This window comes from Anopheles maculipalpis, chromosome X (genome assembly GCF_943734695.1).
Source record: "Anopheles maculipalpis chromosome X, idAnoMacuDA_375_x, whole genome shotgun sequence".
Taxonomy (NCBI): Eukaryota; Metazoa; Arthropoda; class Insecta; order Diptera; family Culicidae; genus Anopheles; species Anopheles maculipalpis.
Window position 1 is genome coordinate 2,079,650 of NC_064870.1, and position 16,872 is coordinate 2,096,521.

At 46.6% G+C, this 16,872-nt stretch overlaps 4 protein-coding genes across 5 annotated transcripts in view; all 4 read right to left on the reverse strand.

The window, feature by feature from the left end:
• Positions 1-16,872, reverse strand: part of LOC126559422 (transmembrane protein 41 homolog) — a 452,775-nt gene that overhangs the window by 316,450 nt on the left and 119,453 nt on the right. The gene's annotated exons all lie outside the window — the stretch shown is intronic.
• Positions 5,953-9,632, reverse strand: LOC126562194 (SET domain-containing protein SmydA-8-like). Its single transcript, XM_050218639.1, has 4 exons — positions 9,432-9,632; positions 6,457-7,630; positions 6,197-6,345; positions 5,953-6,104 (listed from the first exon to the last, which is right to left on the reverse strand). Exons 1-4 carry the CDS (start codon positions 9,567-9,569, stop codon positions 6,009-6,011), a joined length of 1,557 nt encoding a protein of 518 aa, XP_050074596.1. The 5' UTR covers positions 9,570-9,632; the 3' UTR covers positions 5,953-6,008.
• On the reverse strand, positions 12,854-14,185 carry LOC126556894 (zinc carboxypeptidase-like). The gene is made up of 2 exons (XM_050212481.1): positions 14,146-14,185; positions 12,854-14,085 (listed from the first exon to the last, which is right to left on the reverse strand). The coding sequence occupies exons 1-2, from the start codon at positions 14,150-14,152 to the stop codon at positions 12,854-12,856; spliced, it is 1,239 nt and encodes a 412-aa protein (XP_050068438.1). The 5' UTR covers positions 14,153-14,185.
• LOC126557968 (zinc carboxypeptidase-like) lies at positions 15,115-16,502 on the reverse strand. The gene is made up of 2 exons (XM_050213899.1): positions 16,218-16,502; positions 15,115-16,128 (listed from the first exon to the last, which is right to left on the reverse strand). The coding sequence occupies exons 1-2, from the start codon at positions 16,500-16,502 to the stop codon at positions 15,115-15,117; spliced, it is 1,299 nt and encodes a 432-aa protein (XP_050069856.1).

Here is a 16,872-nt window from a genome sequence, read left to right on the forward strand (position 1 = left end):
GAAACCGGTTATGATGTCAAACATAAAAACAAAACCAAACCGAAAAGCGTACAGCATAACCCGAAATCCGAGCCTGTTTGCGGACAGGATGAGCAGCAGCAGGTAAGGGACAGTAATTCACTTTATCCGGTGTTGCGTGTCCCGGGATGAAGTATAGCAGAATGACAAAGCAAAGTAACGAGCGTGCCGTCGGACATTACCAAGTTGACAGCGATGCCAGAATGTTTGTTCTCGACAAATTGCGACAGCGCCCGGCCGGTGGACACGAGCGTTTCATGGAAACCGTATAGACAGGTCAGTGAAGCAGCGAGCAAAGAGTAAACAGTGCGCAGTGTCTGTGTCTACTGGTGACAAAATAAGACAAGCGTTGACAGTGCCACTTGTCGTTCCGGTTGTCGACCATAAATTACGTCCAAAAAGGATGCGTAAGGATGAAGAATATGTCAAATACATCTCTGAGACAAGGACTATGTCCCAATTGAAAAAAATCCTGCTAATAAACCTGCTTGGTTAATATTACAATGGAAGAAGCGCTAGAACAATGAGCTGCGCGCTTTACTATGATCTTATGATCGTGTAGCGAATTAGACTCGCCATTGTAGGCATAATCTAAGACATTGGTGTTCTCAGCAAGTAGATGGGATAGTGTCCTTCTCACACTCTTCGACCCATTACATTACTTCTAAACCAAAACTAAAACCAAAACAGCGGAAAACTCGTTCAAAAAAAAGCTCAATTCGAGCGATACCTAATTTATGGACGGCCCACAATGTAGATTGAAATAGAGAGCAAATGGCAGACATAAATTCCTTACAATGTTTAAGTTCCAAAATGTTCTGCTGAGTACACGCGCACACGCAAACTCACATAAGAAGGACGCCTTTCAAGCATGGTTCATTCGTCCGAAATTCCACCGTCGACAGACAATCGGATGAACATTAGCGCATTAACGTGCAGATTAAAAACAACACACATACACGCGCGACAAACAGCCTGCTTTTCAATTATTATCGTAATAGCAGAGCAGAGTATAATAACCGAACGCGAATGGCAACACACATCACCAAGTTCCAGACATTCAGTTACTTGCCGAGCCCGAAATTCTATTGCACAAACGAAACCCCCCCACCCTCTCCCCCCCCCCCCCCACCAAACCCAAAAAACACTAAACAAAACCAATGAAACACGCAACGTAAGAGGCAATGTTCGACATTCCACCTGCTTATGGTGGGGCAAAACATCTTAATGAAACGATAATGTCGCAAGTCACAGATTCCATGTTTTTCCACCCGGCATTTGCTGATGAATATTAACGATTAATGTGGAAACTGTGCTCCGGTGTAACAGGACACGATGATGGAGAGGAAGGGTAGAATGGGTGGGATGGTAGAAAGGGCAAAACAAATAACTGCACGCCCGTTAGCGTTCTGTACGCGGTCGCGTGCTTCTAACCGGCCAATCGAACCACGGCCACGTACCCATGACTACCCATTTATACTCACTTTGGTGGAGAATTTCACTTACAATTCACCCTTTGCACCTTGCACCAACCTTCCCACCGGCCCATCTCACCACCCCTTGACGGGTAGGCATTCGAAAATTGTGGTGAAACTAAGATCTTACGGAAAACAAACGAAACAAGGCAAGAAAAAAAAACCTGAAGAACGGCCGCTATACGCTAGCTTTCTGCTAACGCGTGTTCGTCTGGCAGAGTCTGGGGGAAGATGGTGGTGGTGGTGGTGGTGATGGGAATACTTCTGCTGCTGCTACTGGTTTCATGAATTTATTTATTATCTGCCCGATTTTCTTGCTGCTAAGCGTTTAGAAATTTTATTTCTGCTTCCAAAATATGTCGATTAAATTTGTAAGCGGAAAGAAAGCTGGTAACCGGAGAAAATGGAACGAGGGCGGGAATGGCAAACGAAAGGGAGGATAAGAAAAGAAGAAACAGGGCAAGGAGGAGCAGAAGATATAGCGTAGCAAAAATATAGAGGATGCGAAAATAGTCCAGATGTGCCGATAAGCAGCCAACGGTACAAGACGTGCGCTATGGTTACGTGTAAACACGCACCGTTTATCCATCCCCGGGTAATGGATGCTCCCGTACAGTGGGTGCTCTGGTTGCTCTTGTGTGGGCGTAATTTGCTATTCTTATTCTCAATCATTTCTTTATTGCAATAAAGCACACATGAATTTCGAGCTCGATTGCTCGAAAACCATCATGAAACGTTTCATTTTGTGTTGGTGCCATGACCAGGATACAGCGATGAGTAGTACCGTTTAAAATCCACCTACAGATGATGGTTGATGATTTGTTGTTGTTTTTTTTTCTGTCCCAATCACAACTGAATCCAAATCTGACCACTTTGTAGCAGCCGTCGGTGTTCACTGTTTCACCGGAAGTCACTAAATCACCTACACGCTCCTATCGATAAGCCTAACTCTATCGGGCATCCGCAAATAGTCCGTTGAAAACGAGCACCGACTATCGAACGATTTGCGTTCCCTCTTGTTGGCACCCACTTCAACAAATGCGCACACACAATTTATTGCTTTAAAATTGCGTCGAAAGAACGCGCCCAGCCCAGAATGGAGTGGGGCAGCTAATCAGTGACCTTCTGGCTGGCGGAGGCGGATGGGGACCGAAGCATTCCGCGTGAACACAAACAACGGGAAAAACTCACAGCGGGGTGCTGGGTGGGAAGGTTCGGTAGTACTAAAGCTGGGCGATGAAGAGATACCCATCACTAAAGCTCGAAAGCTCATCCATTTTCTGTTCGAAATAGGCGCGCGCTCAAGAGCCTAACTGGCACCCTGGAGTGTACTGAATTGCTTCTACGGCGGAGGGGTGGCAGCAAAGTTTTCTTCATTTTATCTTAAGGCGAGAGTTATCTTCCGCTCCCGTTGGCGAGCAGGAAAAATGGTCCGTACGCACACGCCTTTTAAACGCTGCCAAAGTGAACCAAAACGTACCAAATTGAACGAGCGGCCCGGTGTGATAGCAACAGTAACAGCAAAAATAGCCAAGCCAAGCCAAGCAGGGGGGAAAATATTTAAACAAAAAAGAAAGCCCAAAAAACCCTCACGGAAAACGACCAAAACGACCTGTTTAATGATGTGCCTATTAAGGAAGGTTTATAAAGCGAGCTCCTGAGTGAAATCGTACAGGTAAGCGGTGAATGGTGCGAAGCGCGAGCGAACAAAGGGGAGAGGAGTGCAAATTTTATGAAGCCCCAAGTTTCGACACTTTTCCGCGGTTTTTATGCATACGCAAAACGGAACGACTTTCGACAAACCTTGCTGGTGAGGAAGCTTGGGTTGCGCGCGTGTAGCAGAAACGCAACAGACGAATAACGCGCCTAAATGTAGGCACCGTACGGGGTTGAATTTAATACCGCGACTGCACACATACTGCAACCCCGCCAAGGGAGGCAAAGTTTTTTTTTTCCAATGTCAATATGAGTGTTACGGAGCAGTGAAATGTGTTGAGGGTGTTTGCATTAACATCAATATCCCTCACTCTATTGGCACCTCGCGCTCCTTCCAGGGCCGTTCCCTTTCCCAGCATCCGCGAAAGGCAAGCGCCCATCTGCTTTTCGGTGGCACATTATGCGAAGGCTTGTCTCCCAATGCCCTGTTAGTAGCTGCTAACGTGCGCCGTACCTGTGCCATTGTGCCTACGGTAATTGTTGCGCGTTATGCCATCCCCATTTCCCGCACCGTTCCTGCTGCTAAGAAGCTTTTCGGGTGTTTCTTCGTTTTTATTTTCATGTTTTTGTTGCTTGTGTTGTTTTGAATCTTTTCTTCTTTTTTATTTAGCTTTCCATACGGGTAGCGCGCGCGCGTCTTCAAGCGTGTAATGGTAGACGAGATATGCTAAATTGATTAATTGTACGCTCGGGCACGGAATGTGCTACCGTTTCCCGGTGGGCGAACTCACGAGAATTCGTGATGAGGATTAGAATAAGTACTAACCTGTCTCCGTACCCAACGTTTGTGTTTGCTTACACCCCCCCCCCTCCCCTCTCCGCGTGCGTAAAAGATTGTTTCCATCGCTGCACACTTACTGATATGCTTGCTGCCGTAGGGATTTAAAGTATTTGGTGTAAATTTAAACGCAAAACATGGCACCAAATAAACTTTCCCTGCATGCGCTTCATCCTTAGCATGACTGTGCAAATGCTTAGATTGTTCTTTATCTAGTTTTGTTCCCACCTGCCTAACAATAACCGCGGAACCTACCAAGAACCAAGAAAGCAAAAAAAAAGCTACTTAACATATTTTCTTTTTCACACGACCACACGGCTATCGTTCTGTGGCACGTGATAGCCTTATTTATAACCAAAACGCCTTTGCGTACAGAGGGCACACAAAAAAACACGAATCAACCATCATTAATGGTAAGTTTATAGTCCTTTGTTCAGTATAGTTTTAGTACATATTCGCAAGGTACCACGTTGCCTATGTATGCGGATTGCATACCTTGCGGCGTTTAACGAGATTTTTGAAAAAAAATTAAACACCACTAGCGCAGCAAGCAAATCTGATCAAATGGATATTTTTAGCCGAAACTTGTCATTTTCACGCACGCGTTCGGACTTCGGACGAGGCACACAAAAAAAGGGTCGTGCGTGGGAAATTCAATCCGCTAGAACAACACGACGCGTTACCGGTGTACCATGGTAATAGCACTTCCGGGCTTATAATTTCGAGCGATATCGAAACCCTTTTGCTGCGTAAACGTTTTTTAAGCGCAGGCACTATGGGAATAGCGAAACCGAATCCGGTTTGAAAAATGCCTGTTCGGATACTTTTAGCTAACAAAAACAGCTAGTTAGAATAGTTTTCCGTTTAGTGTCCTTCAAACTTTCTTTACATCCTTACAAATGTTTTGCTGTTTCCTTATTTCCTTTTTGACATCCTCTTTTGATCAGCTTTTCCCTTTCTAGAGCCTCTGCTTTTCGTGATCTGTTTCTGAAAATGTAAGTAAGTTCTTCTTCTGTTTAGCTTAAACACCCGAACCGCACTACGGAGGAACGATCCGAATGAGATTTGGTCGCTCCAGTCACACATTTCGGATATCATTTTCATACTAAGCGTTACTTTATCGCACAAACTAAGTTGTCAAAGGTAAGGCGACATGTTACAACAACCTGCAGAAGTCTATGATTTATTTTGTACCCGTTTCGTGCCATAGTGCACATTCGGGGGAGCCAAAGATATTCAGCTTACACGTGAAGTTGGTCAAGTTTAAATGGTTTTAAGGGATAACGTTTGTGAGCACCACTTAAATCTCCGTACACACACCTTGATTCATGCTTGTATGTGTGTATTTGCAGATTCTTACCAGTACCTGAGGGTACGGAGGGAACAAAACGACAGAAAGGCAGAAATAGTCACCGTTCAACTGTAATACCCTAGGTAGGTCCACTATTGCGTGGATCTATTCTTCCCTCGACGGTTCTTCGTCATTGAATGTCCTTGGATTAGTGAAGTGGATGTTCACACGTTAGCGCACATAACACTCTCTATCTCCCTTTCTCCTTCCCTTTCATCCTCTCAGTCCCCCATCGATGAATACTACACATCGTCACCGATAATCACTCTGCTGGAAAAGATTGCTGCCCCTTTTCTCGACGACTTGCCCACTGGACACAGGAACACAGAGAAGGTACGCGGTTCCAAAAAAAAAAAACGAGGGATTTATTCTCAAGCACCCAGTCAATCATCGAACAACGCAATCCCGTCCGGTTCAGAACGTACTGGGAAGGGGGGAAGTGCGGAAGCACTAAAGTAGCACACATTGTGGATGTGAACAAAACCGAACCCACCAATTGCTGGGGTTTGCTCCTCATGGGAGGGGTAAAAAATTGGGAAGTTCAGAGAACCGGGGGTCGACATCGATTACGCGGACGCACTTTCCGGGCGGGAGGATGGTTGGTTGTTCGCACGGTCGAGTGGAGGTTTACGAGCAAATGAACGAGGCGACCCTTTTCACACTAACCGCACTAACCACCGAAGCTGCTGACGTCCACAGATGGGTCCGTTTTGGCAATGCGCTCGAGTTCGGTTCGCACCGTGCACCGTTCCTGTCGCTCGGGGTCCTGCCCAACGGGAAAGAAAAGGGGATGAAATAATGTGTATCATTATGAAGTCAGGAGCTTCAGGGGGCGGGATAGTGCATTGCTGTACCGACCGATAAGACACCGAGCGATTGGAGTGTGTCGAGCGCGGCACTCAGCTCCAGCAGAAGCTTCGTGCGGAAGGTTCCGTACCCGGGCTCGAGCCGGTCCGCCACGGCAAGCAGATCCCGGCATAGCTCTACCGTACGACGGGTGGGGACTTCTGAAAGTGGACAGCAGTAGGAAGCAAACAACAGCAACAAAAAAACAGAATCGTTACACCGGTAATCGAAATGTCATGTAGTGAGGTGTCGTGACTGGGCAAGGCATTTACCTTTGGTGGGGCAATTTGTCGCCCGAGCGCTGCTTAGCAGCTGCGTAAGGGCGTACTTTGCCTGCAGGATGTAAGCGTTCCACGGGTGGAGCGTTGGTTCGTGACGGGTCAAGAACGATTCGTACGCAGACGGATCGGTCCTATCTAGGGCAAGCAGTTCCTGCTGCAAACGCTCACAGCGCGTTACGTACTGCTCGGGCCGTTCTTGGTAGGAGCAGCGTCGATTTTGACAGCGCCACACCGTCCTGTAGTTGGTCGGCTCTGCTGCCAGTACGAGGCTCGGTGCCCGGCGACAGTTTGGACAGCGGAATCCACTCGCATGCGTACCGTGTTCGGTTGGATCCGTACACCGGTCGCAGGCGCAATCGAAGCATTTGGCTTGCCGAAGCGCTAACCGGCGCTGAACCGTGCCGAGCAGTGGTTGCGTGTAGGACGCATGGATGACTGCACCCTCGGGAATGTCAACCGTCGCCACCAGCACCATATGCAACCGATCGTCGAAGTAGTGTTTCGTGTTTGGCCGACAGTCGTGCGAAAGCATAGCACCCAGCGGATACAGTCCGCGCACCTTCACGTGCCGCTCCGGCAACCGGATCTCGTAACAGTTAGTGTCGAGGATCGCGCTCAACTCCAGCACCTTCTGCTCGCTGTACTGCTGCAAACCAAGCACGGACCGTACGAACGGGACAAGATTCGAGCGCAGCACACCGTACAGCGGGCTCGCCAGCCGTTCCGCCAGATGTGACTCGAACCCCTGCAACGTTGCATACCGTTCGGGCGCAAAGCGTTCTAGCAGCAGTACGCGCAACGGTACGATCACACAGTACGCCGATTCGCGATGTTCGGGATTGGATGGGTGGGGACGGATGTTGGGCCGGTAGCCGCTAGCGGCCAGCACACTACACTCGGGCCGATGTTGAGCCGACTCCTCGCAGCTCACACCACACAGGGGCCAACCGCACCGGGAGCATTCGTAAAAGCGGTCCGGCCGGCTGCCCGGCTGCTGCTGCTGCTGCTGCCACAGCGGCATCAAATTACGGTTGCAGCCAAGACAGAGTGGCACGTTTGCTATCTTCGGTCCGACCGCGTACGGTTCGTCGCGGTATATTATCTCACCCTGCTTGATGTAACGCGTTGCCACCAGATGGCGTCCCAGACGATCATTGCGTACTACCTGCGGAGTGTAAGTGCAGCTGATGTAAGAGCCCTTCAAGTAGGTCTGATTTACTAAAGATTTTGCTTTAAAGTTTGTATTACGATTGCTAAACGAACATTTGCTTGATGAATGTTTGTTTTCTCTTATACGAAGCCATAATGTCAATGTACTCAAATTATGAGTGGAGAACGTTTGTTTGAGCGGCTGTCTGATAAAAAAAACCTTAATCACCATTTATGTCACGAGCTCGTAGATAATTCGCAGAAAAAAATTATATTGCATAACATCAGGCGCTTCAATAAACAAAACCCACATAGCTTTACATCATTCACCTTTACAATTGGCTTACTGTAAACGACATTCGTGGGATTATGTTACTCTTTTCTACCGTAGCAGCATACCTAAGCTACTCTTAATACTTTAATGAACTGTTCTTTAAATTTCGTAACCGCCCAAGCTGAAGACAAGCTCGTGCGCGTGGCAAGTGGTTGATCTTGAGCGAAATTCTCACCACGATTTTTGATTAGACTTCATGGCATCGCCCTCGGCTTGATGTGAAGCGATTGATAAAACCTCAACCCCTTCTCCAGCAGCCCGTGTTTACGACTCATCCTCCCCTCTACCCCCTTCACACGACACACGCACACACGCTTGATCCGAAGTCGATTAAATAATCCTTCTTCCTCCACGTGACGCCCGGCGTAAATGGTCGCCCTTTCGATTTTTGCTTGCCATTACATTGTCACATTCGCCCCAGGGCCCACTGATGATTCTGGGTGACGAAGCAACGCTACATGGTGTAAGCATGAGCTAGTTTTTTTCTCTTTCTTTCTTTTCCTCGGTACGTTCAGGCATGATGGCAATTCAAAGAACATGATAGAAGAACTTCCGATCCTGGTACATTGTTGCGGGGGTTAGGTTTCAAAAAATAGACTCACACGGTCAACCACCACTGTGTAGAATGGTATGCGTACACGCACACACACACTTACACCCACTTTTATCAGGAAAATCTGAGAGATCTGGTGGGGTGGGCGATGGGAGGTTTGGGTGTTGTAGCCTTGCCAGTATTAATCCACAGTCTCAAGACGACCGAAAAACATGGCCACACCCCGGGCATGGAAATGAGACAACGGCGAATTCATTAACTTTCGTCTGTCACACTGTTCACCCAGCGGAAATAGAAGCAGGTTGGTTGATCGTTGGAGGAGGCAAGGGTAGCAAGATGAAGTAGTACAAAACGCACAATGGTAGTGTGCAAAGTTTGGTCGTGATTTTGAAATACTTCACCGCATCACCGCCTGTTCTTCTTGTTGCTGGTGATAGCATACGGTGCCTGGAGGTAAAATAGTATCTCGTTACCAAAAATTATGGGCTTCATTGGTTGCTGATTTCGTTTAAATTTTACCTAGTGTCTTAGAGGACGCATTATCCAATGGGTTGTCAGCAAAGCAATCTACCGAAACCGCAAGTAGACACTTCCGGCGCTGGGGACATTTCCACCAAGCAAACCTTAATGATCAGACACACTCACACCGCAGCAAATACGCATTTTATCGCAAGATGGTTACTCAAGATGACGGACTATTTGTATCTCGTCACGGTCTGCCAAACTCTTCAGGAAGGTTTTTTTTTTTTGCTTGTCTTTCCTCTCCATCTTTTCCGTTTACTAATTTGTCCTACTTGTCAATGGTGTTAACGGGGAGCGACACAAAAAAAAAGAAAAAAAAACGTTGACGTAATTGTGTCAGTCACTCCACAGTGTGCAAAGCCCCCGGCGCCAATCCTATCGCTCTTCCCACTCGCTCCGATGACTCACTTTGAACCGGCGGCACTGGTCACGGTGCTGGGCCTTCCAATCGGCCCGTTGGTGGTCACGGCCGCAGTAGGCTACCTGCTGGCAGCCCGCACATCGTTGCGCCGCTGGAGCACTACAGACGCGGCAGAGAGATGTCATCACGCTTCACTACTGACGGCACTGTCGACGACGATAGATCGTATCCGCTGCCAGACCGTGCAGACGGACAAACCCATCACGCTGACCATCAGCTATCGAAGCAGAGTCAAACTGCAAGCTAGGGGATACTGTTCTTAGGCGGGTGAAGAAAATTGCGCGCGTCCTGGAGTTCATCATTTCGATGCTGATTTTGATGAGCCAATTCATTTTGATGCAGTATAGTCATGGGAATTCGGATTTAATCTTGGCTTAAAAATATAAATGATTATATGGAGTTATGTTGGTGAGCTGTGAGTGCCTGAATTAATGATTTTTCTGGTATTTCGTAAAACACGTGTCAAGAAAAAAAAATAATTGAAATAAATTTAGTCCTAAATAGCGCTTTTTGCATACTTTTAAGCACTTTTTACTCAAGACATAGAGCAGCGATATTTCGTCGAGGAAAATAGTACAATTTTTAGTATACTATTTTCCCATTTCTCTTGTATGTTGGTATACCTGCTTTAATACGTCTGTATTTGTGTGAAGACCTCACTTCACTTGAAATTAGCTAAATGAACTGCTATATCTGCTATATAATGTTATTTTCCAACAGTTTATCGAATTGTAAGAAATGCATTTGTCTGCCCTCAAGGGTATAGGCGAAATAAGTTTGCCTAAGCGGATAGTGGATAGTGCGCCGGCGCTTTATTGATGCGGGTGGCATACGTTTGGTCGGTGTGATACTTCCCTTCAAAATTCTGTTGCAATGCAGCGTATGTATAAATATAACCGGGGCGACCTTATAGCAAGAAAGATGGATCACAAGATTTGTCGACCATCCGATCATTAGAGAAACTCATACTTTTTCATCGCTCTCGGACTCGCTCTTTCTATCTCGACTCTCACACGCACATCAGTGTAATGCATTAGTGCGGTAACCCAACCGTTCCAAAGCCGAAGCGACACACAAGCCGGTGGTGACACATTATTTTGCGGTGCTCATTAACATACTGCAAAGTTTTTAATCCACCTCTCGGTCCGATACGAACCTTCCACCATAACGCGTCGGTACCATCTGACCGTTATGAATGCTATTTTCAACACGTGCCTCAAAACGTGCCACAAAGTGTTGTCCATCGCCTGCAGCAAATAATGGGTACACGATCTAGTCGACCGAAGTCAACCGCAATTAACACGGAGACAAGCCTGTCCTGTTGTATATTAAAATTGCTTCTGACTCACTGCTCTTTCCCCCTGCGAATTTCGCTAGTTTCTTCAAGTTTCTAGGCATCTATTTTTGTGCATCAAATGCGCCAATGTTAGTTGCTTAACAATGGCTTAACGCTTAGCAAACGGCTCGCGTATATTCGTGTTTGAGGTCCAGTATGAACGGTGAGCTTAAAATATCCTCAACTCGTGCTCCAGGGCTGCAATCAATAATCGTATTCCAACAATGTTTGACCATTTTTTTTCTACTGTTGCGGTACGTGACTGAAATCATAATGCGGTGGTAAAAATTGTTAAACCCTCGTTGCGATACACCTATATCTGCACATCACGCTGGAATGCTAGCTTGTTTAATTTTTAAGCAGAGATTCCACCGCTTTAGCTTCTACATTCAAAGATAGGAAGAGCGAAAGAGTCGTAGAGGGAGATGGGATGGGGGGGGGGGGTTTAGGGGATGTAAAAGCACATGGGAATATTCACACCGTTTCCTTTTGATCTGACTGATGTGATGTCCGGAAGTCCTTTGAATCCAGTTCGCAAAAGAATGTTTGAAAGGGTTTTCCAATAGGCGAACTTTACGCATTTTATTGTAACTGCAAGCATGTAGTTATAGCATTCATATATGCAGTATATCTTTCTAAGTTGCTAAGAATATGTAGCGGAATATAAACGGAAATTTCCAAAGGGTTTTCCAATAGGCGAACTTTACGCATTTTATTGTAACTGCAAGCATGTAGTTATAGCATTCATATATGCAGTATATCTTTCTAAGTTGCTAAGAATATGTAGCGGAATATAAATGTAGTCCTATCAAAATAAAACCTCGCTTATATGTTTTTCGAGGTAACTGTTTCATCGAAGATCTCGCCAAAGATATCGACCATGGTAAAAAGAGGAAAAACTGCTAACTGCTTAGGGCTTGGTCTAACGATATGGCTCAGCAGCTCCGGTGTTCTAACATGAACATGGATGAAAGCTGACATCGGGGATAAATCTGTCGATAAATTTAAAAATCGCCATTCACAAACAGCTTTTCGAACTATTAAAATTCATGCATTTCGCCAGGAACGCAAATTTTAGACTAAGGGCTTTACAAACTAGGCTTATTAAACCGGCAGAGGAGACCGTCACCGTTATTCCGCCTCAGTCACCGGTACGTCTCCCATTCTCGGTTATTTCAACTTGATGAATTCCGCGTGTAGACCGTTGCAATACCGATACGAAGAAGCTATTGACTCCAAGAAACGACGCGCCACTTTCAGCACGAACGAGCATTTATAAATAGAATTTACTTAACAACGCTTAACGACTTAACAACCTGCCATCGAATGACTTACTAGACTTTTTAATATATACCACGTAGTTGGATAGTAAGGCGCTCATACTACGTGGGAACGGTGTTCCTGAATAGGATTTGAACCCCAGTTCTGTCGCTGGAAGACGCCGTTGTCGACCTACAACCGAACCGACCCTTGAAACAATCCTTTAACTTCAATAGTAAACCTGGTACTCAACGAATTTCGCAATAATCTTTCAAATAAAGTTACCGATGAGAATATAAACCTCTACAAACATGCTTTAGTAGATGAAGATTTGAACACGGAAGACAACGAACGTACAAACTGTTGGTATTCTAATAGTTTCAAAAAACACTGTGGTGCTATTCTTAAATCGATCAGTGCATAATAAGATTTCTTGCGATGAAATAAAACGAGCAGATCTACGAACGAATAATCATACAAGATCAAACGTAGCTTAAACATTACGTGCCCCATCTTTCAAATGAAACGTAACCAGCGCACTTACAATACGATACAGCTGTTTCTCCATAGCAGTATGATTCCTGTTTTATTGCAGTAGTTTCTTCACTTCACCGTTTTTCCGTTATCACGACACTTGCCCGCTTGCAAACACAACAAACGAATCAATAAAAATTCGTGTATAAATTTAGCCGTGCCCACAAATCGAACAAACTGGTTGCACGCAAAGGCACACGCCAGCCTGCTTCGGGCTCGCGGTAGATACGAAGATATTTTTATTTTCTCGCCAAATCCGGGTAAAAAAGGAACACTTGCCTAGCGATCGTAGTAACCGAGCCGTGCCGCTTCACGCACGATCGCCACGAATGCCGCCAGCGTTTCGCGCCCGACCGGCAGTATCTGTTCCGCTGGCAGGATAAACATATCGGTCGAGTCTGGCGGTCCGCGCAGCTCGAACGTAAGCGACACCGGTACGCCGCCGGGCTGGTACGCCCAATCGATCGAACCACCGCTGGACGGGTAGATGGTTTCGTACTTGCTGCCGCCCCGAAACGCCGTACCATTAACCGCCGTGAGTGCTTCGATCGCTTTGGTCGTAATTGTTTGCAGATCGTCATAGTTCGCTACCTTTTCCGGCGTGTGACCGTACGGGAACATTAGCAGCTGGGAGTACGAGTGCAGCGCAATGTACGTCCGGATACGGGCCGTGCCAACGTTTTCGCGTATAAAGTTAGCAATGGCGGCCGATTCCGGTTCGGAGAACGGACCACTGCCGGCAAAGTCGTAACTACACGGATCGTCGCTCGAACCAATGCCGCCCCAGTTGCTAGCGAAGTTGCGATTCAAATCGACGCCCCGGCAAAGCCCGTAAGGTTTACGATTTTTGCGCCACAACCGATCGCCGGTGAAGGTAAACCGGTACCCGTCCGGATTGACGATCGGGAAGAAATACCAATCGTACGCGGTACCAAGCTCCCGGACGGTAGCATCCGTGGACGTGATTAGTTCGTTCAGCAGAAACGTGGCCGTTGCGGGCGAAATCCATTCCCGCGCATGTATGCCACCCTCGACGACGATCGCTTTATTGTCCGGCCGGCGCGAAAGTTTAACTCCCTTAATCGGGCGTCCCTCGTAGCTGCTTCCCATCTCGAGTGTGCTCACAAACTCGGGATACCGTGTGGCAAGTGAATCCATCCAGGCGTAAATCGTTTCCAGCTGATAGTAATGTTCCCAGTCCAGCTCGGCCGGATCTGCGGTGACCGGTTTGACAGTGGTCGCTTCACGATCAATCAGCTGCTGCACATTGCGCTCCAACACACGACCACCGACCGAATGCAGTGTGAGGAGATCCTCGAAATCGGCCACCTTGCTGGCCGATACCATGATCGTTAGCTGCTGACCGGGTTGCCGGGCATGGCCATAAAACGTGCAGCTATCACTCTTGGCTTCCAGCTGCTGGAACAACTGCACATGCTCCTCCGTGGCAAGGTCTACGCGATACAACCGGTAGTTGTCATACCGGGCGGCGCTTTCCCCAGCAACATCACCTTCAATCGGTATAAGAAAAATTAAAGCAAACAGCACAAACAGAATGGAAACTGTTTTACCAGACATCTTGCTGGCGACTGCAGATCAATCCCACCGGTACGTTGCTACCTGCAATACCCAAATCAATCAAATTAAAATGATATTGCTATCAGGCCATTCTTTGCTGTTTTCACTATTTTTCTACCAACACTTTTTGCTGCACTAGTGAGCTATCTTATCTTGGCAACCTGTTGAAGAAACGTTTCACAATTGAATGTCAAAATACAGACGATGACTAGGATTAAACGTGCACAATTAACCGCTGTATCACTTTATCTCGCGGATGCTGGTAAAATGTAAATAAATAAACCGTCCGGTGTTTTTAATTTTTATTTTTCTTTAAAGCGCGCTGTACTAAAAACTCACCACTATGGGTTTGCGTACAAACGCTAGCGGACAAAGATTAGGAAAATATTTTACTGCTAAAATTTTATTTCTTTTACTTCATGTACAAGTGTTTCGTAATGAGACTATTTTCGGCAGGTGAGTGAAATAATTTATTCTATTAACAAAAAATCATAAAAGAGATTTTCTTTACAACCAAAGAAGCACGCCAGTGTTTGCTCTTCAAATACGAATTTTCAGCGCACCAAAATATTGTGTCATTGTGTCTTTCCTGTTTTCCTGTTTCCTTTCTTATCGCCTCCTGATTTGCAAAGCCAAAGTTAACTTTTTTCACAAGATGAATATTTTTTTTACCGATATCTTTTCCCAATGCAAGCATCTCAAAATTGTGCTAATAAAAACTCGAGCAGTTCGAGCAGTAAATGTCCCGGCAGTTGATCATGCTATTTAACTGTGCTGTTTGCCCACTTTATCACCATCGAGATAAAAGGAACGATATAAATCCTCAAATTAAATATTTAAAAGTACCATAAATCGATGTGAAAGAGGTGACTCAGCTCAAACTATTATCGCATTGCCCGTAGCAAGAAGTAACTTCGCCAAATATACATTTGAATTCAAAACACTGCAAATAACGTTTCGACCTAAAGTTCTTGCTTATCCCCATCACCTTCGTAATAGCCCAGTCGCGTAGCTTCGCCCAGCATTGCAACAAGGGCGGCCAGCAGCTCTTCGGCGGTTGGAATAATTTCCTCTGCCGGCAGTACGAACATGTTTGTACTGTCCGGCGGTCCCCGAAGCTCGAACGTATACGCTATCGGTACGCCAAGTGCACTGTACACCCAGTCCACACTATCGCCGGACGATGGATAAATCGTTTCAATCATCGCACCGGAAACGTACTTCATGCCATGCGTTTGCTCGATCGCTTCCACGCCCTTACGACCGATCGCCACCAAGTGATCGTAATTGGGCACCCGGTCGGTTTTATACCCATACGGGAACATCACCAGCTGGGAGAAGGAGTGAATCGAAAAGTACGACCTAATCCGCAGCTTCGGCACATTCTCCACCAGATAACTGGCCAACGTGCGCGTTTCCGGTTCGCTTGCTTCGCTACCGCCGGCAAAATCGTACCGGCACGGATCGGAACTTGCACCCGGACCGTTCCAATCGCTCGCAAAGTTACGGTTCAGATCTACGCCACGGCAGATACCGTACGGTTTGGTATTTTTGCGCCACAGCCGATCTCCCTCGAACGTGTACCGATAGCCGTCCGGATTGACGACCGGAAAGATGATCCAGTTGAAGCTTTCCGCCAGGTGCAGCACGTCCGCCCGGTCGGAGTTCAGTAGCTCGTTCAGCACGAACGTACAGCTGGCCGGTGAGATCCATTCGCGCGCATGTATTCCACACTCGACAAAGATTGCACTGTTGGCGGGATTTTTCGCCAACTTCACACCGTACAGGGATTGATTTTCGTAGCTTGCGCTCAGCTCGATTAGCTCCAGATCGGGATGGCGTGATACTTGCAAACGCAGCCACGCATTGATCGTGTCCAGATGGTGATAGAAGTGCCAGCTGAAGTCTTCCGGGCGGGTGGTTTTAGGTTTGATCGTAGACTGCTCCCGGTCTATAAGCTCCTGCATGTTGTAAAGCTGCAGAGGGCGGAATATTTTTAATTTCGGAAAAGAGGCTACAAAATTTTTATTACACAATCTACAAAACCACTAGAGCTACTACTTACCAGGATCGTGCCTTGCAAATCGTATCGCTCGAGCAACTCCGTTATTTCAGCTATTTTATGCGGTGCAACCATAATCGTTAGATTTTGGTTCGGCTGTCTGGCGTGACCCATGAAGGCGTAGCTATCGCTTTGCTCCTCTAGCTGCTGCAGCATCTCCACCTGTTCCTGCGTCCGTATAAGGACACGATACAGTCGGAACTGATCGTACCGGGCAGGATCGGCACCGGCAACAATGATCAAAGTAAGAACCGTCCCGTACACCAGCATTCTTCGGTAAGCTTCCATCCTGCGCTCAATTACATGTAAATTACACAACCGGTGCGGAAGGTTACAGATCTAGAAGTGTGGTTTCCTTTGTGGAGAATGATCAGTGTCTTTCGCTCGAGATGAGGATGCCTAATGCCGGTGCGTACAATCTGATGAAACCCAAGGCGCCGAGCACGATTTGAGACACAATGCAATATTTACATAATGGCAAATGATAAGAGCTGCAAATAATCTTCCTACTCGTGTTTTATCACCACACAAAACTGTACCAAAAACATACCTCCCTAGAGTTTGGTTTTTCTTACTAAAGTGCACTGTATTTGAAATCTGTTGAGAACTGTCAGATGAATGCATTTTATCAGATCGGAATACATGGAGTTTGTGCCGA

Excerpts from the sequence above, each read along its gene's own strand:
- LOC126562194 (XM_050218639.1), bottom strand. The coding sequence starts at position 9,569 with ATGACATCTCTCTGCCGCGTCTGTAGTGCTCCAGCGGCGCAACGATGT. Across the intron at positions 6,346-6,456 it reads GACAAATTGCCCCACCAAAG|AAGTCCCCACCCGTCGTACG; the intron begins GTAAATGCCTTG and ends GTCCACTTTCAG. Across the intron at positions 6,105-6,196 it reads AATCGCTCGGTGTCTTATCG|GACCCCGAGCGACAGGAACG; the intron begins GTCGGTACAGCA and ends CCCGTTGGGCAG.
- LOC126557968 (XM_050213899.1), bottom strand. The coding sequence starts at position 16,502 with ATGGAAGCTTACCGAAGAATGCTGGTGTACGGGACGGTTCTTACTTTG. Across the intron at positions 16,129-16,217 it reads ATTTGCAAGGCACGATCCTG|CTTTACAACATGCAGGAGCT; the intron begins GTAAGTAGTAGC and ends CGCCCTCTGCAG.